Consider the following 25,394-nt stretch of genomic DNA (forward strand, 5'->3'; position numbering starts at 1 on the left):
ATCGGGGGTTCGGGAGGGGATCGGGGGTTCCGGAGCGGGGCCGGGGTTGCGGGAGCGGTGCCGGGCGCTGCGGGGGCGCGGTGCCGGTGCCGCCGGGTCCCGGCCAATGGCTCCGCGCCGCGCACTCCCCGCCCCGCTCGCCCCGTGAGCAGAAATAGCCCCGCCGCCACCGGCAGCGGCTTTTCCGCGGGGAGCGGGCGGCAGCGGCGGAGCATCCCCGGGCGGAGCATCCCGGGAGGAGCAGCCCCGCTCGCCGCGCCCCTCCGGCCCCCCAAGGCCGCGGGGAGCCCGGCCATGGGCGTTCGGCTGCCCCGTGCCGTGCTGGTACCTGCGGGAGGGCGCCCCGAGGAAAGTCCCTTCTTCCCATGAGCAGCGCCCGCTCCCGGCGCTGGCGCTCGCCATGGACACTATGAAAACCACCTACATCGTGCTGGAGCTCATCATCGCCGTGCTCTCCATCGCTGGCAACGTGCTGGTCTGCTGGGCTGTGGCCATCAACAGCACCTTGAAGAACGCCACCAACTATTTCTTGGTGTCGCTGGCCGTGGCCGATATCGCCGTGGGGTTGTTGGCCATCCCTTTCGCCATCACCATCAGCATCGGCTTCCAGGTGGATTTTCACAGCTGCCTCTTCTTCGCCTGTTTCGTGCTGGTGCTGACCCAAAGCTCCATTTTCAGCCTGCTGGCCGTGGCCATCGACAGGTACCTGGCTATTAAGATCCCACTGAGGTAAGAGTTGGAGTGGGAGCGGGCAGCCACATTCCCCGGCAGCCCGGGTCTGATCTCCCTGCTCTCATTGTGCAGCAGCTTCTAATCTCTGGTGCTGCCCCAAAAGTTTTGCTGCTGACAGGTGATGGAAATGCCAGAGGTTTGTCACTCGCTCGCTGCAGGAATGGGATCAGTGTCCTACTTCTTGCTTCGGAATACACCTGGAAGTTCAGTTTCTTGAGGATGTTTGCCTTGGGAGGGTCAGAGGCTTCTCGGGCAGGCCCGCAGTGATGCAAGGCTGTGTTTGGGATGGTTGTGGCTCATCTGTGCAGGTATTTATACAGCCCCTTTATTGCGGTGTCCAGGCATCTCTCAGGTAATTAAATAGAGGAGCAGCCACTCTTTCTCCTCTTTCCTACCGTGAAAGGAGAAAGGGGAGCAGGAAAATTCACACGGCAGATTTTAGAGTTTTACAGTTCAATCTCATCCAAGTGCAGCATCCAAGACACGAATCGTTTTCCTTCTAATTAATGGGAATTGTATTAAAATGGGGGAAACTGTATGGAGCAGAAGTTACAGGCACCTCTCCAGCGGGCTGGTGCAGCCGCTCCCCTGAGCTGCGCCAAACCCCGGGCTTTGCATTGGGCTTGTTCATCTCAGCCTCCTGCTGTCTCAGTTGTCCTTCCCTGGGAATAAGACACGGATGGAGCCCCCCGGGGGCGCAGGGCAGCTGCAGGGCTGGGGGCAGAGCTGTGGGGCAGCAGGGCCGGTGGGCGCAGGGACTCGGCCGAGCCCCAGAGCCGCAGCCCCTGCTCGGCCCCGGCACCTCCCGCGCCCGGGCGCTGAAGCCGCCCTGAAACGACTTCAGGAAAGAGAAAACCCTTTCACCCTGTTCTGGCACCTTGCACCCGAGACCTCGCAGAGGTTGAGCAAATATTAATTAGTCATCGGGCAGAGGTGGAGAAGCGTGGCTGTGTGTCATGCGGCGCCTGGAAATTCCGGGGGATGTCGCGCAAGCGAGAGCGGACAGCAGGGACGGGGACGGGGACAGGGACAGGGACAGGTTGTTTCCAGCATCCCTGACGCTGTTTCTGACCCTCCCAGCCACCCAGCCGGGCTCGCAGAGCCACCCTGGCTCCGGAAAATGCTGCCGTGTCTTTTCACCCGTTCGCTCGGGGCTTTCCCGGGATGCTGGGGCAGCGGCACCGCAGCAGCTACAGAAGCGGGTCAGATTTCTGAGTTTCAGTTTAATCACACCCCTGGCCTCAAGCTGTCAGGCAATAACTCTATTTTTGTAGCACAAGCACTTTCTGCAGCTGAGGAAACTGTGGTGAGGGGTCTGAGCTCTGCTGGGAGCCGGGGGAGCAGAGGATCAGAAATGCCCTGAGGGATCGTTCCTGTGCTCCCAGAGGGAAGTGGCTCTGCCCGCTGAGTTTCCTCCACTCCTTTTCCCCCAGTCCTGGTCTCCAGCAGGTTTGCTCGACTCTCCATCAGGGCAGTTCATCCCAGGGCACTTTTGCCTTGCTTCGGGATTCTTTCCCAGCTTTGCTTTCCTCACCCCATCTCACGCCAAATCTTTTATTCCATTTGCACAAACATCTTTATTCCTCTGAGTCCTTTCGAGCTGGACACAAGTGGAGACCAAGGAGTCCCATCCTAGGCTGGCTGAAGTGCGAAACTTGGATTTAACTCCATCTTGGCATTGAGGCCTATTTCAGTGCTCTCAGAAGGGTCCAGCAAGTCAAAAACTCCTTCCAAAGGAGGGGGGCTCTCCCTGTGAGGAGCAGGACAATGGCCAGGCCACTCCTCGGTGACAGGAGATTTAGGGACTGATACTGAAAGGCTTTTTTTAGTTGTACACCAAGATCAAAAGGGACTAGAGGTTATAAATCTACACAGGCAAAACCCTTCTGGACTGCACCAGGGCTTTCCCAGCAAGGCTTGGTTGGAGTTTTCCCTTCAGCATTGTTATTCCACAGTGCTGCTGGCAGTGGGGGGGAGGAACATCTCCCACCACCCTCCCTGGGCAGGAGACATTTCTGCCATTTCTGGAAGCAGGGTTGTGCTGTGGGAATGGGAAGCTGGTCATCAGTTTCTAGGAATTGAGACCATAGGAAAAGCTTTTTTCATTTAAACACCAGTTGTGGAGGCCAGTGCAGAGGCTGATACCAGGCCATGAAGTATTAAGTGTTTAAGAAAATGATTTGTGCCCAGCCCTGTCCGGCGATTACCATAAATAATGTGGTTGTTGCAGGGCAGATGAGTGTCCTTGTCACATGCAGGGTTCCATCAGCTCCCTGTGGAAAGCTCAGCAGGGCCATTAAGGACTGGCTGTGCCACATTATTTAATACCCTTTGAGAGCTGTTTGAGAGGCTGGGCAGGCCTGTGGGCCGGGGTGCACAGCAGAACTTTGCATTACAGCCAGGCTAATAATGGATTTTTCAGCTCTGTGGCTGAACCAAGAAATCCCATGGGGAAGAGGAGAATTGTTTCAGTGAAACTGGAGCAGCGATGTTGGGAGGTTTCAGTGAAGCAAAGTGATCCTGACCAACCTGGCAGATTTTGGGTTGAGTTGCCCAACCCTTCCGATGTGGCTGTGCTGCTCTTTGAGGTCAAGACCTCCTCACTGGGGAAGGAACTGACAACTTCTCATCTGGAGAACTACAGAACAAAAATCTTATTTTAAAAATGGTGGTTTAGAACCTTCCCTCTTCTGGCTAAAAATATTTGCTGAATTTGACCCGAAGCCATGAATTCTTTCTGTCCCTCGAAACTCGTATTCCGCTTGTTTGCTTTTGATGAATTTTCTGTTTGTGGAGAAGCCCCCACCCACGCTGCCCATTCTGTGCAGCTGCAGCTCCCAGCCCTTCCCTGGCTCCCTTCTTCCTTGGCCATCACCAGGAGGCAGCTCCTTGTCCTTGTCCCCTCTTCCTGCCCCCTCCTGGCTGCTGCCACCCTGAGTGCCCGTCCCTGTGCCCAGCTCCATCCCAGCTCTCCTCTGCCAGCCTCACCCCCCAGCACTTCCTCCAGTGGAATATCCAAGCCAGGGAATCGAGCATCTCTCAGCAGCAGCAGCAGCAAATCCATCCTGCAGAGAGCACTTGGCACAGAGGCTTTTGCTCTCTGGCTTCCTCCAGGGCTGGATTTCACCCCACAGTCCCGTAGCTGGGAGCCAAAGAAGATTTGTAGGTGGAATAAAACAGTTTCCTTTTATTTGCATTAACCCAAATCCTTTGGCATGGCAAAGAATTGTAGGTAGGGATGGATGCCTGGAACAAACGTGTCAGGAATTAGGGAGGGAGAAGAGAATCTGCATTTAGAGAGCAAAAGGAGAGTGAAACACTGAGTAAGAGCACACTGTGTGCTCCTGTCCACTGGTACCTCCTGCAGGGCAGGGAACGTGGTGCTGCTGCCTGGCAAACACCCCAGCTGGCACCTGCCATGGGAAAATGACCCCCAGTTCCCTGGGATCTGAGCTGATCTGCTGCTTGTCCTGGGTTTAATTCTCTCCCATCTTCAGCTTTACCCCTTGCAGATGTGCAGGACTGATGTTCCAGTCCTTTCTGGAATCCCAGCCCTTTCTGCTGGGATCTCTCCCTTTCTGCTCATCTTTGAGCCCTTGCTGCCCCTCCTGATGTTCCTATGGATTCCCAATCAGTTAATGGGATCAGGATCTGTTAAAGGTGCTGCCCTGAGCTGCCTCTGCTCCTGCAGTGTCCCACAGGAGCTCTGCCCCCCTTGGCTTTGACATGAGGAAGGCAGGAGTGCAGCTCCTTCCTGCTGCCCTCGTGGGACAGATTACATTTGGATTATGGCTGGGTTTTCCTCATCCTTTCCAGAGGTGGCCTGGCTGCTGCTGGGGCTCTGTGCTGCCCTTGCTGCAGAGGAGGGGTTCCCTCTGCATTCCCTGCAGGGATCTGGTCCCAGATCCCTGTCAGATCCCAGCTTGCTGCTCAGCAAAGCAAACTGCTGGGGTTTGATGTCAAGTGGGAGGGCTGGAGCTGCTGGGGAGCAGAGAAAATCCTCTTGGTGTTCACCTGTGGGTGCCGTGGGCACAGAGAGCTGCAGCTGCTCCTCCTCCCTGTGCCCTTGCCTCATTTCCTTCTGTCCTTGCACTGCCCTTCATCTGACCCCCTGGTGATTCTGCTGCTCCCCTGTGGCTCCTGTGCTGTGCCCACTCCTGAGCACCCCAATTCCTGCTTCCAGAGCCTCCCCATCCCCAGGACGCTGTGTCTGCCTTGGTTATCACTGAGTTACAACTGAAGTGCCACAAACCCAGCAAGGGCAGGAGGGCTGGGCTGTCCAGTTGAGCAGTGGAGCTGTCACATCTTTAGGGAAGTTTGTGGCAGCCGAGCTGGGCCCAGGGACGTGGGAGGCTCTCCCAGGGCTGCCACTCGCTCCAGGCTTTGGGTGCAGCCAAAACACAACAACAAAATCAGCAATAATCCCATGTGCCCTCGTGGCAGTAAAGTGGAGAGGGGAAATCACAGCTATTTTTAGCTGTGAGCAGCCTGGTTTCCTTAAAATGCATGTCCCAGATTTTTATATCTTTTCCGCACCTCTGAGGCCACTTCCCTCCCAAAAAAACCCCAAAAGTCCTGACAGGAAAAGGAAGTGGGACCTCTCTGGGACCTCTGCCCCCTCTGCAAAGCTGGGGACAGCAGGGATGCCAGGGAGCATCAGGGATGGCAGGGCTGGCTCCAGGCTGAGGGCACTGATCTCCAGGCTGAGTCAGAACCCAGATCTTTGGATTTAGAAGGTTTTTATTCTGTTTTGGCCAGCTCAATCTGTAAAAGAAAAAAAAAAAAAAAAAAAAAAAAAAAAGTTAATTTTAAGATTTTTTTTTTTAAAGGAACTTTTGAAATCCAGCAAAATTTTGCTCCAGATGATCTTTTGACCTCTCCCAAATACACAAAACCAAAATGTTTTTGCAGAAACTGTTTTATTTTGAAGTTGCAAGTTTTTGCTGTGTTAATTATCAAGCTGCTGCTTGGGACTTTTATGAAATTTGCCAGAGCAATGAGCACAGACCACAAAACTGAGCCTTTGAGGAGTGCTCTGCCCTGGCCCTGGGCTGCCCCAGGCAGGGACCACGCGGGGTCTGGGGACTCCTCTTACTGTATTTGATCCACAAGATGCCAGGAATTGGTGACTCCAGCTGTGCCTCCAGATGTGTCAGTCCTGTCCCCGCCCCCCCGGCTCTCAGGCTTGCAGAAGAGACTGAGTTTAGGGAATTTATGCAATCCAGAGAAAGGATTAACTCCTAATCCAATGGATGACATCAGGCCTGGGCAGGAGCCACAAATAACCTGGGAGAGCATCACTGGGGGTGTGTCTGTGTGTGCCCCTGCTCTTCCACCCTGCAGTGGGCACTGGTGTCACTGGGACCAGAGCTGCTGGACCCACTGGGGACAAGGGGCAGAGCACAGTCCCTGCAGGAGCAGCTCTTGGCCATTTCCCCCTTTCCCACTGCTCAAACCTTCATTTGGATTGTGCCCCTTGTGCTGGCACAGGGCTGGGTGCCCTGTCCAGCTGGAAGTGCCCAGGCAGGGAGGAGAGGAGGGGCTGGCACAGGCTGGGTGCCCTGTCCAGCTGGAAGTGCCCAGGCAGGGAGGAGAGGAGGGGCTGGTCCCCTGGAGCTGCTGGGATGGGGCAGGGTGGGCTCGGTGCTGCCCCTGCCCCATCCCCCAGCCAGGGCAGCAGCTCGGGGGGCTGCTGGGCGGAAAGGCAGCGGTTTGGATACTTTGGGGAGGGGGTTCCACCCCTTTCATTGCAGAGGGAGGGATCCAGCCGGGATCTGCCCTCGCCCCCTTATCGCGGTGAGCCGGCGCTGGGAGGGGCAGCTGCCCCCGACCCAGCCCCTATCTCACCCCTGCCAGGCACCCCGAACTCTGCTGCACAGCCAGGCCTGACCCTCGTTAGGACAGAAACCCCCAGCCCCAGAAGCTGATAAGGCTGGGCTGCAGAGCCCGGGGGGCCGAGGAAGAGCTCGGGCCTTAAACGGGAGAGCTGGGGCTGCGCTCTAGGGCTGGCTCGGGAACACAAAGCACCGGCACCAGGCTGGCTCCACACCAGGATCACACCCGTGTCACGCTGCTTCCACACCAGTATCACACCAGTGAGTGTCTCACTGATTCCACACCAGTATCACACCAGTATCACACTGCTTCCACCACACCAGTATCACACCAGCATCACACCAGTGAGTGTCTCACTGATTCCACACCAGTATCACACCAATATCACACTGATTCCACACCAGTATCACACCAATATCACACCAGCAGCAGACCCTGCTGCAGGCCCGGGGCCGTTCTGGGGCAGCTGCTGCTGTTGGGAGCCGGGGCTGCTGGAGCGTGGGAGCAGCGTGCAGGGCTCGGGGGCTGAGCTCATTTCCTTCCTGTGCTCCGGGGCTCTTTCGGCCTCCGTTTGCCCCAGCCCGGCCCGCTGACACCCCCAGTGTCTGAGCTCGGCTTTCAGCCGCTGTTCCTCACCCCGCGGAGCAGCGAGCAGGGCCGGATCTCACCTGCAGGGGCGGATCTCACCCGCAGCCCCTCGCTGTCGGTGCCCAGCAAACAGAGCTGCAGCCCCCGCTGCAGGTGCCCCTGTGAACCCCCCGGTTACCCGGCCTGTGCCATCGGCAGGTTTTGTACCTCTCTGTGTTCCTGCCTCCCACATCGCTGCACAGCCCCGCGGCTGTCCCTGTCCCCAGGAGCTGCGGGGACAGCAGGGGCAGGAGCCGGGGCTGTGCCTGTCCCTGTCCCTGTCCCTGTCCCTGTCCCTGTCCCGGCTCTGTCCCTGTCCCTGTCCCTGTCCCTGTCCCTGTCCCTGTCCCTGTCCCTGTCCCTGTCCCTGTCCCTGTCCCGGCTCTGTCGCCACCCGGGGAAGGAGGGCCACAGCAGGGGTAAGGGCACGGATGGGAATATCCCGGGCACGTTTTAAACCTGCAGCTCTTTGGCAGCCCTGGCTCGTGGCTGGGGACACTGGGACCAGGGAGGGGACATTCCCTTCCACCCGGGTGTGCCCGGGTGTGCCCGTTCCTCTGCCTTCCCTGCTCCCGAGCTCACCTGAGCCGGGCTGGCAGGTGACAGTGTGACACTGTGACAGTGTGGCAGTGTGACAGTGTGGCACTGTGACAGTGTGACATTCTGGAAGTGTGACACGCTGGCAATGTGACACTGTGACACTGGCTGTGTGGCAGTGTGGCACTGACAATGTGGCACTGTGACAGTGTGGCACTCTGGCAGTCTGACACTCTGGCAGTGTGACAGTGTGACACTGTGGCACTGTGACACTGTGGCACTGTGACAGTGTGACACGGGCAGTGTGACAATGTGACAGTGTGACAGTGTGACACTGTGACAATGTGACAGTGTGACAGTGTGACACTGGCCGTGTGACAATGTGACAGTGTGACAGGGGCCGTGTGGCAGTCCCGCCCAGCGGAAGGCCGGCAGCGCTGCTGTCCCCGCACAATGGGGACAGATGCAGGAGGAAGTGATTTGTCTGCCCGGGCCAGGGACACTCGCAGCTGTCCCACTTCCCCAGCCGACAGCGTCACCACTGCTCACAGCTCTGGCCGCCAACTCCTTCCTGGCTGAACAGCACAGCTTTTTCTTTTTATTTCTTTTTATTTCTTTTTCTTCCCCCCTCCTCTCTAAGGTGCAATTTATGATTCATTTAAAATGTCCTGCCAGGATATTTCAGCTGCTGTGTGATCTCCATTCCGTGGCTGTGCCTGGAGCACAGAGGCAGCAATGGTGCTTATTTTGTTACAGCTAAAAAAAAAAATAAAAAATGAGCAAGATGCAAAGTACAGCTGTGAGGAGGTGACAAGGACACAATGCTTGGCAGCCGAGCTGCTCTCACCCCTTGTGAATGGAGGTGTCAGTGCATTTCCCCTCACACTTAAAATAGAAATCTATGACTTGTCACTGGCTGTTGTAGCCCAGCACCTGCCTGGTCCCAGTTCTGCAAACTCCATCTGCTCTGTCCCTGCACCCAGCAGGGCACGGGGCAGGGTGGGGAGGGAGCTGGGGAGCACAAGCCACGGGTGGGTTTGGAGTTTAGGCTCTGGAACTGTTCATCAGAGGCTGATCCTGCTCTGGAGGCAGTGGGAGAACCCAAAGCCCTTGAGCAGGCTCTGCTCTGCCCAGGGACATGAAGGACAGGCCAGGGCTGTGTGGCACCACCAGGCGTGACGTGGGACAGGCAGGGACAGGCAGGATTCCCCTGCTCCTGCTCTGACATAAATCATGAGGCAGTGACAGCCCCGTTCCAGAGTGTTCCTGCAGCAGCCCCAAGCCCTTCACCCCAAAGCTGAATTTCTCCTGCTGTGCTCTCCTTGTCTGCCAGAGCTCAGGGCAGCAGGGCTGGGCTGAGCCCCCGGTCCAGCAGGGGCTGGCAGATGCCAGGCACGTGCAGGACATGACTCAGTTCCTGCCAGCTCCTGCCAGGCCGGGCTGGCAGCGTGTCCTGCTCTGTGCCAGCTGTGCTCAGCACCAGCCTGGGCACCTGGGCTGCTTCCCAGCCCCAGGAAACAGCAGCAGAAATGCAAAAATGCCAACCCCGAGCATCCCCCAACACACAGAGCGAGACTTTGAGCAGACCCCGCTCTTCTGGTGTTTGCTGTGAGCTCTCCCAGGAGACTCTGGGGTTTGCAGGGCCCCGGGGTGCTGCTGTGGGAAGGCCACCAGGAGCAGGGGACACCTCCTGGAGCCCTGGCTGCAGCCTCTGTGTGGGTGAGGGCACAGCAGGGACAGCCCCACTGCCCACGGGGACACTGCAAGGGCTGAGCTGTGCCTCAAGCACTCCCTTGTCCTCCTGCAGTGACACTGGTGGAGTGCCCAGCTCCTTCCACCAGGACAGGAGCCTGACTCACCCCAGCATGGCCTCGGGGCTCCCAGGGCTCGGGTGGGAGCTGGGGTAATTAAAACCTTCATGCTGATTGCACCAGTAAAGAGACTTTGCCTGGGGAGTAGAAGGAACCAACACATTGCCAGGTTATTTAATTCCAATAAATCATTTTAAAATATTCAGCTGTTATTTACATTAAGGCAACATTTGATGCCTCTGGGGGGAAGTGTAGAGGTGATTCAATATTTGTTATACATTAGTTGAGCAGACTTAGGTAAATTTACTTTAATAGGTTTTTTTTGCCTAATAATATTAAGCCTAAAAGAGAATGAAGGATGGATTTGCTGGAGAATTCTGAGCTGTGAAAATCTGTTGGTTCCTCAGTGTCTGACCCTGTTTCCTGGAGCTTGGGGAAGAGCTTGTGAGACTCCTCATACCTGGATCTGGTTACATTCATTCATTTATTTTTTAAAGTGTGTTGACTTAAGGGCAATACAGGCAGGGTCCCACCAAATATTAATTAAGGCAATTAATGAATTCCCACTAATATGAAGGTAATTAATGAACAATTCTAGGACATCAGGCTATTCTCAGTTTCACCTTGGGCCCCTCTGGCTGGCCACAGCAGTGACCACCAGCAGCACCTGCCATCAGCTGGCTGCAGATGGTGGGAGGGCTTTGCAATGCAAATCCTGGGGAAATGAAGAGCTAATCTGAGCAGGGCAGTTGTTCCCTGTGAAAAACCATCTCCACCTCTATCCTGGGCCTCCAGCCCTCCCCACTGCTCTCACAGGCTGGGGCCCAGGATGTTTTCACATCTTCTCCCAGGAGATCTAAAAATGCACGTGCCACGGTCCCGCTGCAGCTCCACTGGGAGCACTGGGAGGAGCCAGCAGCTCTAAAATAAACAGGCCACCAGGACAGCCACTGGAACAGCAAGTGGCTTCTTGACTGGTCCTGTGAACCTTCAAGCCTTATCTTAGCAGAAGAGTTCAGGAGAAGAGCAGATGGAAGAAGGCTTACTGGGGGCCAAGTGTTTCCAGCAGAAATTAATGTCACCAGCCTGGGACCTCAGCATGGCCATGGTGGCTCCTCCTGCTCCTGAGCACACAAACCCCTCCACTCCTCTCCATTCCTTCAGCTTCTGGTTCTGAACAATGGGCCCTTTGGCATTTCCCAGTCTCACCATGGCAGTTTTTGGGATGGAGCACCTGAACAGATCCTCTCCAAGCAGGGCAAGCAGAGGCAGAGCTGGGGTTCCCTTTCCACTGCAGAGCTGAGAGAGCAGCAGCTCCTGGTGCTCTGCAGCACTGACTGAGCCTGGCCAGGGCTGCAGCTCGAGACTCAGCCTTTGCCAAGAGATTGGATTTCTGTCAGCTTCTCAAATCTCAATGATTTCAGGTCCCACAAGCCCAGATCAGCTCCAGCTTCTGAAAACTTAATGTGGGGTCTGAAAAGCAACAGGCTTGGCCTCACTGATGCCCTATTTGCGAACTTCTCATCTTCTAGGTATTGGAACTTATTAATAATGAGAGGAAAATGCAGGAGAAGCCCGTCAGTGCCCAGATCTACCCTTCAGACACCAACCCATGGACTGTGTCCACAATTCAGCAGCACCTAAACGTGGCTGCTGCTGCTGCTGCATCCTCCCATCAGCCCAGCTGATGCTGAAGGAGGAGCTGAGGGCTCCCCCAGCCCCTCTCTGACCCCCAGGTGGTGCTGGCAGACCCCCAGTGTCCCCCATCCTTGCAGGAGGAGCAGGAGCTCAGCTCACAGGAGGCAGAGCAGTGATTCACAGGCACAGCTGCAGTTCTGTGGGAATAAAACCCTCCCCTGCCTCACGGCCGGAAGAAAATCAGAACAAACGTTCTTAGGAAAGGAGGAGCAGGGCAGCCAAGCCAGAGTAAACAAGCACTGAGAGAAGGGTGTGGAAGGAGGGGACGTGTGGCAGCCAGCAGACTCTGGCTGCCTGAGGAGAGGACAGGAATGGGTTTCTCATGTTGTCTTCTGGCACCTGCAGGTTCTTCCTATCTCCAGACAGGGATCTGAGTGATGCTTTGATTTTGGCAGCTGCTCTGGTTGCTCCCAGACCAGACTTTTGACTTTTGCTGCTTCAGGTTCCAGCTCTGCTTGTGTCTCTGAGGGCTGGAGGGGCCATGAAGGACTCAGTGAGGAAGGTGTGGGGCAGCACCAGGCTCAGCACTGCACCAACCTGTCCCTGGGCCACAGCAGAGCTTCTTCATAACCCACGTGGGATTACAAGGTGGAACTGGGCAGCAGCACGGCCCCAGCTGGCCGGGGTGCCCCAGGAACTGGCCCAGCAGTGGCTGCTCAGAGCAGAGAGCACCAGGCACAGGGAGCCTTCCTGGCCGTGCCCTGCTGGCAGTTGCTGGTTCAGGATCACGCAATGATAAAGCTTTTTTAAGCCTTCAAATGCCTGCCCTCCCCTTGCAGGGGGTTTGTGGGCTGGGGGGAATAGTAAATGAGTCACCCCCCAAATCACGGGTGTGGGCGGAGGCACAGGTGAGAGGTTTTGCCCCTCGGGCCAGCAGAGAGGTGAGGCCCCATTGTGGGTGTGGCTTTTGCCTCATTAACCAAACCACTGATGACTTTAACTGCAGGGAAGTCACCAGTGCTCGTTTATGTAACATTTGCCGTGGTTCTGTCCTGGGGCTGCAGGTACAACAGCCTGGTGACGGGCACGCGGGCCAGGGGACTCATCGCAGTGCTGTGGCTGCTGTCCTTTGGGATTGGACTGACCCCTCTGATGGGCTGGAACAAAGCCATGAGCGGCTGTCCCAACGCCACCAACGAGACAGGCACGGAGCCCCACGGCTGCTTCATCTCGTGCCTCTTTGAGAACGTGGTGACCATGAGCTACATGGTCTACTTCAACTTCTTCGGCTGCGTGCTGCTCCCGCTCCTCATCATGCTGGGGATCTACATCAAGATCTTCATGGTGGCCTGCAAGCAGCTGCACCAGATGGAGCTCATGGGCAACTCCAGGACCACCCTGCAGAAGGAGGTCCATGCAGCCAAGTCTCTGGCCATCATCGTGGGGCTTTTTGCCTTCTGCTGGCTGCCCCTGCACATCTTGAACTGCATCACCCACTTCCACGAGGACTTCTCCAGATCCAAGCCCGAGTGGGTGATGTACGTGGCCATCATCCTGTCCCACGCCAACTCCGTCATCAACCCCATCATCTACGCCTACAGGATCCGGGATTTCCGCTGCACCTTCCGCAAGATCCTCTCCAAGATCCTCTGCAAGGCCGACGAGCTCCCCAAGTGTCCCTCAGAGCACAACCAGCACCTGACTGTCATCAGCATCAGCTCGCCCGCGGCCTCGGTCACCGTGTGACCCAGCCCGGCCCTGGCACTGCCCCTGGGGTGCCAGCAGTGCCAGCAGTGCTCTGGCATGAGCGCTGTGCACTCGTGCAGCCGTGGTTTTATTTTTATTTTTGTAATTAACGTGGTGCCTGGCAGAGGAGTGACCCGAGCGGGGACACTGAGTGCCCTCCTCTGCAGCCCCGAGGGTGTGAGAGCTGTGACCCTGTTGTGTTTCCTGTCCAGGTGTTTCCTTTCCAGGCTGGACACTGACTGGGGAAGACTCACCTGCTGGGGGGTGTTTCCCCAATTGTGCTGCTCATGTCAAGTCATAGGATCTTTATTTTAATTATTATTATTATTTTTTTTTAATATTTGGATTCATTTAGGAGTAATAATATTGTGTCTGTTTTTTGAGTTGCTCTCTAAGTTCATAGTTGACAGCACTTTGGTAATACCCTCATTATTCCATCAATTGTTTGATGCAGCTTGTATTCTCTGATGGGAAAAAGTCTTACTTAGCCCCATTGCTGGTGTGAAACTGAATCTGTGTTCCAGGCACTGAGGGGAGGGGCTGTGAGGATGGGAAAACCAGGTCAGAACTGGCCAGCCCAGCATGGAAACCCCAATTACTGAAAGACTGGAGAAAAGGCTTCACCAAGGTTTTAGAGCAGAGGTTTTATTGCCTTTAAATCACTTTGGTTCACAGGGCTGTGCAGCCCAGTGCCTCAGGTTTGCCTCCAGATCTGTTCCCAGTTATCAGGAGTATCCAGTTATGCAGGAGGCAGAAGTGCCCCAAAGGTCCTGGCTGCTCTGAACCAGAGCCACCAAGGCCAGTGTCACTGCCTGGGGACACAAGCTCCACAACTGGGTTTTTGCTCTGCCAGCCTTGCAGGTTTTAGCTGTGAGAGGTGGATGCTGCAGCTCACCTGACTCCTAAAGCTTGGTCTGGCTGGGGCACCCCTGCAGCCCTGTAACCCCCAGAAGCTGTGAATGCTTTTTTTTTTTCCCCTAACAGTAATTTTCATATTTTTATCCCTGAAAAACTGTACTTGAATCACAAAGAAATCAACTCTATATTTTTTTTTAATTCTGTTGCACTAAAAGGGGGGTACAAGACCCCAGGAGTTTAATTTCTCTGGCATATATAATGATAAATGTGGTGTAAAATCAATTGATAAGCTGAAGAAATCTTGTTCCTGCAGCATCTCCCCTGCCAGCTGGCAGGAGCTGCAGGCAGCAGCTGCAGGAATGACTCTAGGCCCACCAAGCACAGGGAATGGTTCCCTGGGAGTGCTGGATTTCAGTGCCATTGGAGCAGCTCAGCCCCAGACCTGGGTGAAACCACCAGAGAGCTCTGAATGGCTTTGCAATGTTTATGCAATGTCCAAATTTAGCTGCAGCTCAGTGTCTCACACAGGGGCACTTCCAGCCAAGTCTGAGCAGTTCCAGTCCCTGTCCCAGGTGCTCCTCCTTCAGCAGCCCCACTCAGCTTTCTGTGTTACCTTTGGCCGTGTTCCTGCTGTTAATCAGGGCTGGACACCAGCAGGGTTTCACCTGCAGCCCTGGCAGTGCTGCCAAGTGGTTGCAAGCCACATTTATCCTCACAACAAAGGATGGAATCTCCCTTTGGCTGCCTGAAAGCGACCCAAACTCTCACAGCAGCAACAAAATGAAACTCTCAGTGCTGTAACACCAGGAGAGAAGGTCCCAGAACACTCATCCACACGTGAGAGCTTCTAGTGCAGCTCAGCATCCACCCCTGCTCCCTTCCCCTGCCTCTGCTGAGCCAGAATTCCTGCAGGTGATGTGGAGCATCCCTAGCCCAGCTGTGCCTTTGGCTGCCAGGCATTAACTCTGCCCAGGTCACTGGGCACAGGGAGTGCCTCTGTGGATCTGAGCCAAACATATTTCAAGGCATAATAAAAATAGGACACCTCCTTTGCCCCCCTCAATAAAAAGCTCTGAAGGTTTCTATAAAAACGTGAAGCAAAAGCAGCAGAGGAACTTTCTGTAGGCAGTGCAGCTGTGGCCATTGAGCTGTCCCTGCTCTGCTGTGCATGGATGGAAGTGTTCTCCTCATGTTGTATTTGCAGGAATTGTTATTTACATCCAAAATGCTTCCTTTACCACCCACACCACCTGGCTCAGCCTGTGCCCCATTATTTCTGGTGGTTGATGCAGCAGGAGAGGCCACACTGCCCTCAGGGAGCACAGGGCATGGCCAGGGGATCACAGCTGGAAGGAGCAGCCTTGAGGTGCTCAGTCTGAAAATGTTTGACTGAAAGTACAGCAACCACGTTGATGCTCCCAAAGGTCCTGCTCCACTGGAAGCACAGAGCTGTCCCCAGTCTCAGGCTGCTGAGGGGTCCCTGCCCTAGTCCCTGGACCAGGTTTGCCACTGAAAAATCAGAAATGGCTCTGAGCTGCCACCTGCAAAGAGCCACAGCAGCTCTTTAATCTGTGCATCACTGAGACCTGCAGGACTTTTGCATCCTCACATCACAATCATTAGCTCAAACATCTTCAGAAATCCCAAAACCAGAATAAATAAAACTGAAGTCAACACAGGTCTAATTAATTTATCAGTGCCAGGCTGCTAATTAATGTCACACTTGGCTGCAGCACAGGAAGAAATCTACCAGCCTCAATGAGCATTTGACAGCCTTGTAGATACTAAAGATGCCAGTTATGCAGCCAGGAGTGATCCAAATTCTTCCCCCTTCATCCTTCTTCCTCTTCCTCAGCCAGGAGGATGTTTGTGAGCTGCTCCTCAGACACAGGCAGCTCCTGGCAGGCTCCCAGGGCCTGGCTGAGGTAGACAGCCAGGATGTGCTTGCACTGCAAAGTGAACAGCAGGAGCAAGGCTGGAATGCCAGGCCCGGGCTGGGCCAGGAATCCATCCTGGCCAAGATGTGTTCAGAGAAGTGCTCAGCCCCCCCAGGAGCGTGGTTCCCTCCTGGCACAGGTGCTGCTCAGTGTCCCCAGCTCTGCCACCAGGACAGTGCCATGCAGGGAGCTGGCACACAGCTCCTGGCACCCTCCCCACCACTGCTGACCACCAAAAGCCCTCCCTGCACCCAAAATCTGGGGTCCCAGAGGCCACACATGGTCAGGCTCAGCCTGCAGGGCCAGCTCCACACGTGTTTGGTGGGAAATGGGGTTCAAGGAGCAGGGCAGGGCCTTGTCCCCTCCCCAGGGAGCCCCAGCTGAGGCACAGAACTCACCAGAAGGCTCTCACTCTTCTGCAGCACAGAAAACCCAAAGGCAGGGCAGGTGCAGAAGTGGCAGGAGCTGTAGCAGGTGTAGAGGTTGCCTGAGCTCCCAAGGACCTGAAACAGAGGCAGATGAGCAGTCAGAGGCAGGATTCACTTTAATTTCTCTGACTCAGGCTGGGTCTGTGCTGCCCCAGCAGTGAGGGGGAGATGTCACAGCTCAGAAGTGTCCCCAGGCACTGCAGTGACCCACCTAAGCCTGAAGCTCCTCAGGTTTCTCATGGTCTCCACAAGCTCCTCTCCCTGCAGGTGAGGGTGTCCTGTACCTGTGCTGGCAGCAGATCCCAGCCCCAGGGACTTGGCTGCTTCAGGGGACCAGGAGAGCACCACTCCCTGAGCTCCCTCCTGGCAGCTCAGAGGTGGAAATGACAGACTCTTGTCACACACAGCCCAGGTGTGACCCCAGAGCCACCAGGGCCTGGGGACAGGAGAGAGCAGCACTGAGCACTTGCAGGGAGACCTCTCCTTTCCCAACCACTGAAGGCTGTTCTGCTCTCAAAACCAGCTGCAGCTACTGGAATCCACATCTGCCTGAATAAACAAAGCTCAAGTCTCCAGAGAAGCCTCCCTGCTCCGTGTCTGCTTTGGGAACAGCACTGCCTGCTTTTCCCACATGCTGTTCCCTGCAAGGCTGCTACTGAGGCACCAGGGTGAGCAAGCAGGTGAGGGAAGCATTTTTTCCAGCATGGAGCAATCTGTGAGCTGCTGGAGCTGACTGCAGGATATGGGAAAGCCAGTCTATGGATTATTATTTCTCTTTTGGTCTCTTCAAGACTGTAAAATAGCTTTTAGGAAATTACTTTAAGGGCCCAACGTATGGAAAGGGAAGGATCTGCAGGAGCAGAACAGGGCCCAGGGCTCTGAGGGCACATCACAGCCCTCTCCCACCCCAGCCCTCTCCATCTGGCTGGGCTTGTGACACACACATCCCTAAATCCAAAGATGAACACAAAAAGTGAAAAGGCAGTGCAGCTCTGCAGAGTGCTGCTCCCCTCCAGGACATCCCTGGCATTCCAAGCCCCTCCAGAGGACCATTGTCCCTCGCTGTCCAAAGCTGCACTTCCAAGGGGAGCCTTCCCCTGTCCCCTGGAGCCCCCCTGCACCCTCTGCCCATCAGGGAACATCCAGGAGTTTAGGCTCTCCCACAGAAATGCCAATGCCTCCAAGGCCCCCTCACTCCCAGCAGATCCAGGACACAAAGCTCACATTCCCATTTCAGGGTAAATCATTTTTTTTCAGTCTGGCCTTTACCCTGAGTCCTCCTTTTACTGCAGGCTGAGTTTGTTTCACTTGTGATAAGTTTGTTTTCCTGCAGCCCCTTTGATTGCTTTTTCCAAGATGAAGGATTCTGATGGTGCCTTCCCTTCAGAAGTGTTTTCCTTTGGGGAGGGGGAGCCACAGACAGACACTGCCAGATTTGGGCTGAGCTCAGCATTCCCCCATCCTGACCTAGATGGCAAGAACACAGTCTGCCTAATAAAGCAGAATCTAAAATCCAAAGACTGGGGGAAAAAGGTGCCTCAGTTCCTGGCCAGCTGCAGCCCAGCCAAGCACTGGGGTGCTCCCCTGGCCCTGAGGTGACATTTCCTTCTGCTGGCCTCATCCCTGGGCCTCAAGGAGGAAAAATCCCCCTGGAGGTGTCCCTGCCAGGGTGTGGGGGCACAGGAGGGTCAGCTGAGGCACCAGCACAGGGACAGACAGCACCACAGCCTGTGCCAGGGCTGCTGCTCAAACCCTTCACCATGGGGCATCTGCCACACAGTTCTGGGAAATGGACAAAAAAGACAAAATAAAAAAGAAATGAAAGTGCAGGATGTGAGCAGTGCAGGTGCCAGCTGGCAGGGCTGAAGCACTGCCCTCCTTCACTGCCACAGCTCAGCATCTCTGCCACTTGGGCAGAGCTCAAGGGTGCCCCAAATGCTGCCAGGCCAGCACTGCCACATGCAGCACAGCCCCAGCAGCAGCCAGACCCACCCAGGCCCTGCAGCAGGCAGGACTCACCCCTGAGCCCAGCAGGGCAGGTACCATCCAAGCTCTCCTGGGATGATTTCAGCTCTGAGGCACCCAGCCCTGGCACACTCCATCAGTGCCACTCCTCTGTTAGACAGAAGGGCATTGAGGGACAAATAACAGCTCTCATTTCACTGAGGGCTCCTTCTTCTCCCTTCTCAGCTCCTGAGGGCCAGAGCTGCCCTCACTACAGGGCCTGTCTGAGCAGAGCCTTCCTGCCCTGAAGCAGGACCTGAGATGAGCTGGCTGATATGGAATCAGCAGCTCAGATTTGGCTACAATGACCCAAAGGAGTTTCACAACAGAACCAGCCTGGTGGCCTCAGAGAGCTCTCCAGAGCCAGCTGCAAGTGGAAGCACCACCTCACATTGCAGCTGAACCACATCTGGGTGCACATGGCAGCCTGGCTCTGTGGGGATCATCAGCAGGGATGATTGTGCAGTGTCCAGGCAGCCTTGGGTGCCCCTCTCTCCAGGAGCACAGCTGGGGGACGTTCCCACACATTCCTGCAGCACACAGGAATGAAGAGGCAGGGACTGCAGTGCAGTGTCCCACCCAGGGGGTGGGTTTCTATCACCCCAGATGTGTTCCTGTCACTGCTCCAGACCCAGGGTAGACTCTGCTCCTTGTTTCTGCATCTCAGACAGCTGTGATGAGGGAGAATTTCACAATGGCACCAACCTCACACCCCCAGAGAAAATATCTCTTCAGATTCCTCTGTTAATGAACTCATCAGCATGGCCTTAATCAGCAATCAAGCTCCTCTGCAGAGGAATGCAGCTGGAGGCACTCAGGAACCTCCTTCCTGGAGCTTTGTCCTGCATTAACTCCCTGACCCTCCTGGCCAGGGGTTCCTTCTGCACAGGGAAACCAGAGGCTCCCTCTCCCTGCAGAGGCAGGAGAGCAGTTCTGACACTTGTTCCTTTTCAGTGTGCACCAACTGCGCCCATTATTAATATCAGATTAATAATTGATGCCCAGCAAAGCTCTGCCTTAGCCTGCAGGGCCTGACAAAGCTCTGCAAGGAAAATGTCACCATTCTCTGCCCAGTGGCATTTTCAGACAAGCAGCAGTAAAAAAGGGAAAGCCTTTGAGCATTCAGTTAGTCAGGGAGGCAGCTGCTGTCTAAGGGTGCTGGAAGCTTCCTAGGCTTCACCAAACATCCACAGGCAAGCCCTCAACTGCAATCCAAGGCTGCTCTTGAGCCCTGGTTATGATTCATGTCCCTCTGGAGGGGCTGTGTCCTCTCCATGGCCCCAGAAGTGACAAAGGCTCCACGTGCAAACCAAGCAGGGCAAGCTCTGAACATGTGAGAAGGGTTTGTGCCAGCAGCCAGCCCTGACTTCACAGCCCTTCTGTCACCCTACAGGACCCCAGAGCACCTCCAGGGGAGCAGAAAATGTCCTTTGCAGAGGGGATACTTGGAAATGTTCCTCTTGGGTGCTGCAGCACTGAGCAAAACATTCCCTCTTCTCTGGTGTGTGAACAGCACAGAACCAGGCCCAGCCCTGGATGGCTGTGCTACCTGAGGGTTGGGAGTGCTGAGGAGAAGGAATTGGTGCTTTTTGACCAAAATCTTTGGGGCACAGGGTCCTAATGCTCAGCCATGGGCTGGATGCAGCTGGTCAATGGCTCACAGCATGGACAGATTGTCCCAAAAGAGATGCCACCAGTGCTGGGGGACCACAGAACAAGGAATTGTGCACAGTACAGAAAGGTGAGAATGAAGTATGAATGTCTCCTCACCTCTCTCCCACCCTGTGCTGTAATCAGTCTCAGGGCTGAGGTGAGCTCTTCTCCCCAAAATGCCATTTCATGGGGATGTTTCTGTGATTCACAACCTTGGCTACACTGAACCAGAGTGAAACCCAGGGGTTTGGCCTGCACTGCTCCCTCCCAGGCAGCAGAGATCTGCCAAGGAGAGGTCATGACAGGAAAGAAACGCAGTGATGGCAGATAATGATGAGCTGTGTACAACTGGCCAAGAGGAAGAACTTCCTTTGCTGGATAGGATGGGAGTAATAAAGCAAAATTAGCAATCCCTGGAAAACTTCCTCCTGACTGATGCCCACAAACACATAAATTGTCTCTGGCTGGCTGGGAGCCACAGAGAAAATGGTTCTGAACTGTGCTGCTCTAATTCTAGCCTGTGGCTGCTGCTCTCCTGTGTCACTTCAGGAGTTTGTAAAACACTGGTGTCCTCTCTGTGTTTATCCATGCTCTGCAAGTCAGGAAAACACTGTCTCAGATGCCAGCTGGAAACCATCAGAAAGGAAGAGCAGAGAGAATCATGTACCTGGTAGAGAATCCTTCCACTGGGGGACCTGAGCCGGGTGACAGAACGCTGGTCCACCAAATCCAGAGCTGGGACTGCAGATGGGCCAAAAATGAACTTCAGCCTGGAAGAGAACGTGTCTCTAGTTAGGTGACAGCACAAAGGGAGACCCCCTGCTCAGCCTCAGGCACAGAGGCAGCCCTGAAGGAGCCCATTGCAAAAGTAAGACATTTTTCCTTGCTGCAGCAACTGGAAATGTCCCATGAGCAGGAAGGGACAATCAGGGATTTTAGTGGAGCACACAGAGCCAGACTTGGCAGTGCTCAGGGCAAAAGGGGCTCGTGCTCTGGGACACCTCCACTCTGCAGCCAGGCTGTCCTGGATGTGCTGCCCTGGAATGATCAGTTGGTCCTGAACCCCAGCTCCAGGCATGGAGCACACAGCTCCCTGGAGAAAGGGGAGTGAAGGATGATCCATAGTTCCTGGAGCTCCTTCCTCATGCCCTGGAGATCAGTTCAAACCCTGGGGAATGAGTGACTCATTTTGTAGTGATCACATCTCCATCACAGTCACAACTGAGGGAGAAATTCTCCTTTCTCTACCCACCAAACTGCATCAGGAGGAAGCTGGAGAACATCAGGGAATTACTCAAGACACTCCACTGCACATGGAGACACCAGATAGCATCAGTTTTACATCTGTGACCCAGCCAGGAGCAGGGCTCAGAGACAGCCAAGTTATTCCAGATAAACACCCAGGGGCAGCACGTGCCTGATGTCCCTCCACTCTCCCTAAAACCCCTTTCCCTTTCAGGGATGCACAGCATTTATGGATGAAGAGTGCCTGGGATGGGATCACTGCACATCCCAAAGGGGATTTTGTCTCCTGCTGGTGCTGTGCAGGGGTATAGGATAAAGTGTGTGTTAAATATGGACATCTGCACCTTCAGCCTCTTGTCCAGACAGCTCATGGGCTCCAAAGTCATTCTAGACCAGTAAATGCAGCTGCTCTGAGTGTTGCCAAAGAGCTCAGGGGCAACTCAGTTAACTTTACAGACCTTTCACCAGCTGAGAAAAATCTGTGTAGTCTAGATTGGTTCCAAGGGTAAACAACAAGGAAATCAGCAGTGATGAAGAGATAGCACCAAACACGAGCAGAAGACCAAGAGAAAGGGGAACGTTTCCAAGTCCAGGGAGGACAGAGCAAGGCAGAGCCCAGCAAGGCTGAGTCAAGCTGACTGATAAGCAGCCAAGCAGACAGACAGATTCCAGGAAGACCAAAACTTGCACAAACTCAGGGCAAGAAGGGCTGGCTCCATCTGAGGAGGTGGGTGGGGAACACTTAACGTAAGACATTCCTTCATGATTAGGTTTGGGACTGTAAGGGGGCTGAGTTCAGGGAGTTTCAGGAACTCTTTTCAAATCTAGGGAATTCTTTTCTTTTGTATATAATTTGATCACTTCAACAGGAAATGCCCACAGGAAATTCAAGGATTTTGGAGATTTGGAAGAGATTGGGAAATTAAATCAGAATACTTCTGAGCTGCTGGATGCAGGGAATTGATGGAAATCTGGCTGCCAAGAGTTACCACCATTATCAAACTTAACAAGGGAATTTCTCTCCTCCTCTTTTATTTTCTTAGGAGAAGGAAAAAGCTTTCAAATCTGATGCCACCTTTGAAAGGCCACTGTGGTCCCAGGAGAGGGAGCCAGCACACCTTTCACAGGTGTTGTGCCAGATAACTTTAACACAAAGGCATCAGGGCTTGGAGGGTTCCTGGTGATCTCATCCCCTGACAGGCAGGAACACAAGGTTAAAGATGAATCTGAAAAGTCTCTTTCACTGTGACAATGCCTCTTCTCCACCTTCAACACCAATTGCTGAGGGCTGAAGTTGTGAAACTTGGGTCTCTTGGGTCACTACTGGGAATGATTAAAGAATTCACAGGGTGACAAAGCTGACCTGAGACTGCCCCAAACAGAAGAAAACTCTCAGTCTCCAAGTGAACATTTCCCCTGTGCAGGGTGATGAGCAGGACACTTCTCCCTCTCCACCACACGTGCCCATGACTCAAACAGCAGGAGTGAGCTCAGGGAGCTCACAGTGGCAGGAAGGCAGAGGATGAATCACCCTGGAACACAACCCACTCCCACAGCACACTCCTTCCAGACCTGAGGCTGGACCCAGAGCTGGGTTTAATCCTGGGTTTAAATTAGAGCAAGTCATTGCAGGAGATGCAGTGATACAGAGATAATTTGGTGAATCTCTGGAAAAAAACCCTTCAGAACATCCATTTGCAAAAACCACCAGCATTTTTTATGTTTCAGCAGCACTGGGTCAAAGACAGGGAAAACCAGGATGAGAGCCAACCACAGGAACTGAAGGAGAAGACACTCACCCCAGCAGCAGGTCATCAGGCACTGCAACAGAAAGAAAGGGAAACGTGATTTTGCAGAATTTCACATCACAGGGGGGTCACTGTGCCCCCAAGGTACCCCCAGAGCCCACACAGGACTGCAGAGCTCTCAACATCCTCAACATAGCCACAAAAAAAGCAACAAGGAGCAGTGAAATGATCCATGGTGGCAGTGCTGAGGCACTTATCAAGCACAGCAATCACAGCCACAGGGATTCATTTTAAAAAGAAAAGCAGAAGCCCAAATGTACTTTCTTTTATGACATCCTCCTTTTAAAAGCACCCAATAAAAGGCAGGAGGCCTCAGCACCTTACTGTGTCACTTTAAGAAGCTGTTTAAACAGATATATCTATTGTTTTCCCTGAAACTCCCCTGGCATGAGCTGAGAACTCAGGCCTCACAAGTTTAAAGATGTTGTTCTTTTCCCAGCACAGTCTTGCAGGGCGCCACTGGTTTATGGTTTTTACTACAGCCCACTGCAACATTGTGTCTCCATTTATTGGAACTCTCCTTAAGATGGAAAGTTACACTCCAGCAAATTGTGTTTGTTGGAGCTGACAGCTCAGGCTCTGCTTGTCCCCTCTGATCTTTCTTTATCACCCAGGGGACACAGTGTACTCTGTCTCCATATCCCACTGGAAGATCTAGATTTTTGACTTTAAAATAATTTTCTTCCAACAATTCAAAATACTCTCTATGACCTGCACTGTTGGTTTGAGTGTTCCAGCTTTATTTGGATTTAATTCTGCCAAGGGATCAATCAGTTTGTCTCCACAGCTGTCTCAATGTGTGCTTTAGTACCACTCTGCTGCTTTAAGAAGGATGTGTTTAAAGGGATGTGAACTTCTTTTTTTGCTTAGTTTACAACAGGGTTTATAAAGCTCTTTCAAAAGTCACATGTAGATTTTGGATTTACTCTAACCTGACAGGAGCCATAGTGCAAGTGTGCCAAAAAGCTGTCACTGGGGTCACTCTGACAGTTTAGACATGGAGCCTCTGCCCATTCCTCACTCCCACGGAGTGCTCAAGACAGATTTATCTGAATTCTTACTTGTTTTGTGCAGTTAAAAATATTCCTTCAGCAGACCCTTTCCTTGGGAAGAGCCACTCTGTGCAGCTCATCCAGCAAACACAAACACTAATATTCCCTTAGCACAGACCCAGCAGAGGTAATTATTCTTAATTAGCTGCTGGAATTGGCCAGGATTTCAGCGCTGGCTGGTGCTCCTGCCGCTGAAGCCCTGGGAAGTTGTTCCTGGGATCAGCAGCACACACCCTCTGCCGGTCAGCCAGGACACGGCTTGGGAAATTCCTCCTTCCACCACAGTTTAGGGATTGGTGAGCCTGCAGAACCAGGAGAGCAGAGGGCACAGCAGAATTCCTGCCCGGAGCATTAATTTATCATCCCTCAGGTCTGACCACGGGCACCAGGAGCTATAAGAACCCATAAGTCTCACACTAAAAAGAAAAGAGTCCAAAGTGGTGTGATTTTTGAATTTGACTTGGAGGAGGGCTGCTCCTCATTACCTGAGCTTCACAGCGGTCTGCTGTCACAAGAAGGGACATCGGGGTCCCTGAGAGAACAGGCTCTGGCAGGAAAGGGGAGGCACGGGTCACACCTCTGGGGTGTGACAGGCCGTGCCCCGGGGATCCTTCACCTACCCTGGGAGGTCTCCGTAAAAGCCTTTCTGATCTCTCTCAAGAGCTCTTCTGCCACTGCTGGCAAGGTACTCCCGTCCATCCCAGGGGATCATCCCTGCGAACGAGACAGGACGGGAGACTTTGGGAAATCTTTGGGGTCACCGTGGACACTGAGAGTGGACAGGTTATCGGGGCACCCCATCCCAACCAGGGACTGGCACCCTTTAAGATGTTTTACAACAACTCGTGAAGTGTTTTTTGTCACGCTCTGGGAGCAGGCTCCCCACAGACACGCGGTGTCTCCTCACAGGTGCCGCGGGCAGGGCCCAGGCTGCCCCCAGGCCGCTCCTCCCTCACGCCGGGGGCACCGCCGGCCTCAGCTCCTGCCGGGGCCGCTGCAGGGCACAGCTCGGTGTAGCCCCTCTCTGTTTACCCACACGGATGAGATCCTCCTTCTGCCGCCCGGCTCCCTCAGCCTTCCCCGGGTGCTGCTCCAGCCCTTCCCCATCTCTGTCCCCCCGCTCCGTGTCCTGAGGAGCCCGGCGCGGCCGGGGCGCTGCGGGCGCTGCTCACCAGGGCGGGCAGAGCGGCGAGACCCGCTCCCGGGGCTGTTCCCCAGCACTGCCCGCTCCCGGGGCCGCTCCCGGTCCCGCTCCAGCTCCCAGCTCCCGCTCCCGGCGTGACGTCACGACACCGCCCCGTGCCCCCGTGACGTCACGCGCGGCGGGCGCGCCCTTAAAGGGCCCGCAGGGGATGGCGGCGGTGGCGGCCGCGCTGCCGCGGGCGCTGTCCCGGCTGTGCCCCCGGCGCTGCTCCGCCCTGCCCCGGCCCGCCTGGCCCGGGGCACACCGGGGACACCGCGGGGACGGCGGCAGCGGCACGGC

At 54.7% G+C, this 25,394-nt stretch overlaps 3 protein-coding genes across 3 annotated transcripts in view; 2 read left to right on the plus strand and 1 right to left on the minus strand.

Moving 5' to 3' along the window:
• The first annotated feature begins 254 nt into the window (after window positions 1-254).
• Window positions 255-13,419, plus strand: ADORA2B (adenosine A2b receptor). Its single transcript, XM_039720775.1, has 2 exons — window positions 255-729; window positions 12,245-13,419. The coding sequence occupies exons 1-2, from the start codon at window positions 401-403 to the stop codon at window positions 12,924-12,926; spliced, it is 1,011 nt and encodes a 336-aa protein (XP_039576709.1). The 5' UTR covers window positions 255-400; the 3' UTR covers window positions 12,927-13,419.
• A 136-nt stretch (window positions 13,420-13,555) lies between these two features.
• Window positions 13,556-25,207, minus strand: ZSWIM7 (zinc finger SWIM-type containing 7). The gene is made up of 6 exons (XM_039720776.1): window positions 25,084-25,207; window positions 24,532-24,625; window positions 22,851-22,872; window positions 20,474-20,576; window positions 16,120-16,224; window positions 13,556-15,733 (listed from the first exon to the last, which is right to left on the minus strand). Exons 2-6 carry the CDS (start codon window positions 24,608-24,610, stop codon window positions 15,617-15,619), a joined length of 426 nt encoding a protein of 141 aa, XP_039576710.1. The 5' UTR covers window positions 24,611-24,625; window positions 25,084-25,207; the 3' UTR covers window positions 13,556-15,616.
• A 30-nt stretch (window positions 25,208-25,237) lies between these two features.
• The window catches only part of TTC19 (tetratricopeptide repeat domain 19), a 3,506-nt gene continuing 3,349 nt past the window's right edge, over window positions 25,238-25,394 (plus strand). The window contains exon 1 of the mRNA XM_039720469.1: window positions 25,238-25,394. Coding sequence (XP_039576403.1) covers window positions 25,264-25,394 — 131 coding nt within the window. The 5' untranslated portion in view covers window positions 25,238-25,263.

Source organism: Passer montanus, unplaced genomic scaffold, assembly GCF_014805655.1.
Source record: "Passer montanus isolate IOZ18808 unplaced genomic scaffold, ASM1480565v1 scaffold44, whole genome shotgun sequence".
Classification (NCBI taxonomy): Eukaryota; Metazoa; Chordata; class Aves; order Passeriformes; family Passeridae; genus Passer; species Passer montanus.

Excerpts from the sequence above, each read along its gene's own strand:
- ZSWIM7 (XM_039720776.1), bottom strand. The coding sequence starts at position 24,610 with ATGGACGGGAGTACCTTGCCAGCAGTGGCAGAAGAGCTCTTGAGAGAG. Across the intron at positions 20,577-22,850 it reads CCTGATGACCTGCTGCTGGG|GCTGAAGTTCATTTTTGGCC; the intron begins GTGAGTGTCTTC and ends GTTCTCTTCCAG. Across the intron at positions 16,225-20,473 it reads GTGGAAGGATTCTCTACCAG|GTCCTTGGGAGCTCAGGCAA; the intron begins GTACATGATTCT and ends CCTCTGTTTCAG.
- ADORA2B (XM_039720775.1), top strand. The coding sequence starts at position 401 with ATGGACACTATGAAAACCACCTACATCGTGCTGGAGCTCATCATCGCC. Across the intron at positions 730-12,244 it reads GCTATTAAGATCCCACTGAG|GTACAACAGCCTGGTGACGG; the intron begins GTAAGAGTTGGA and ends CTGGGGCTGCAG.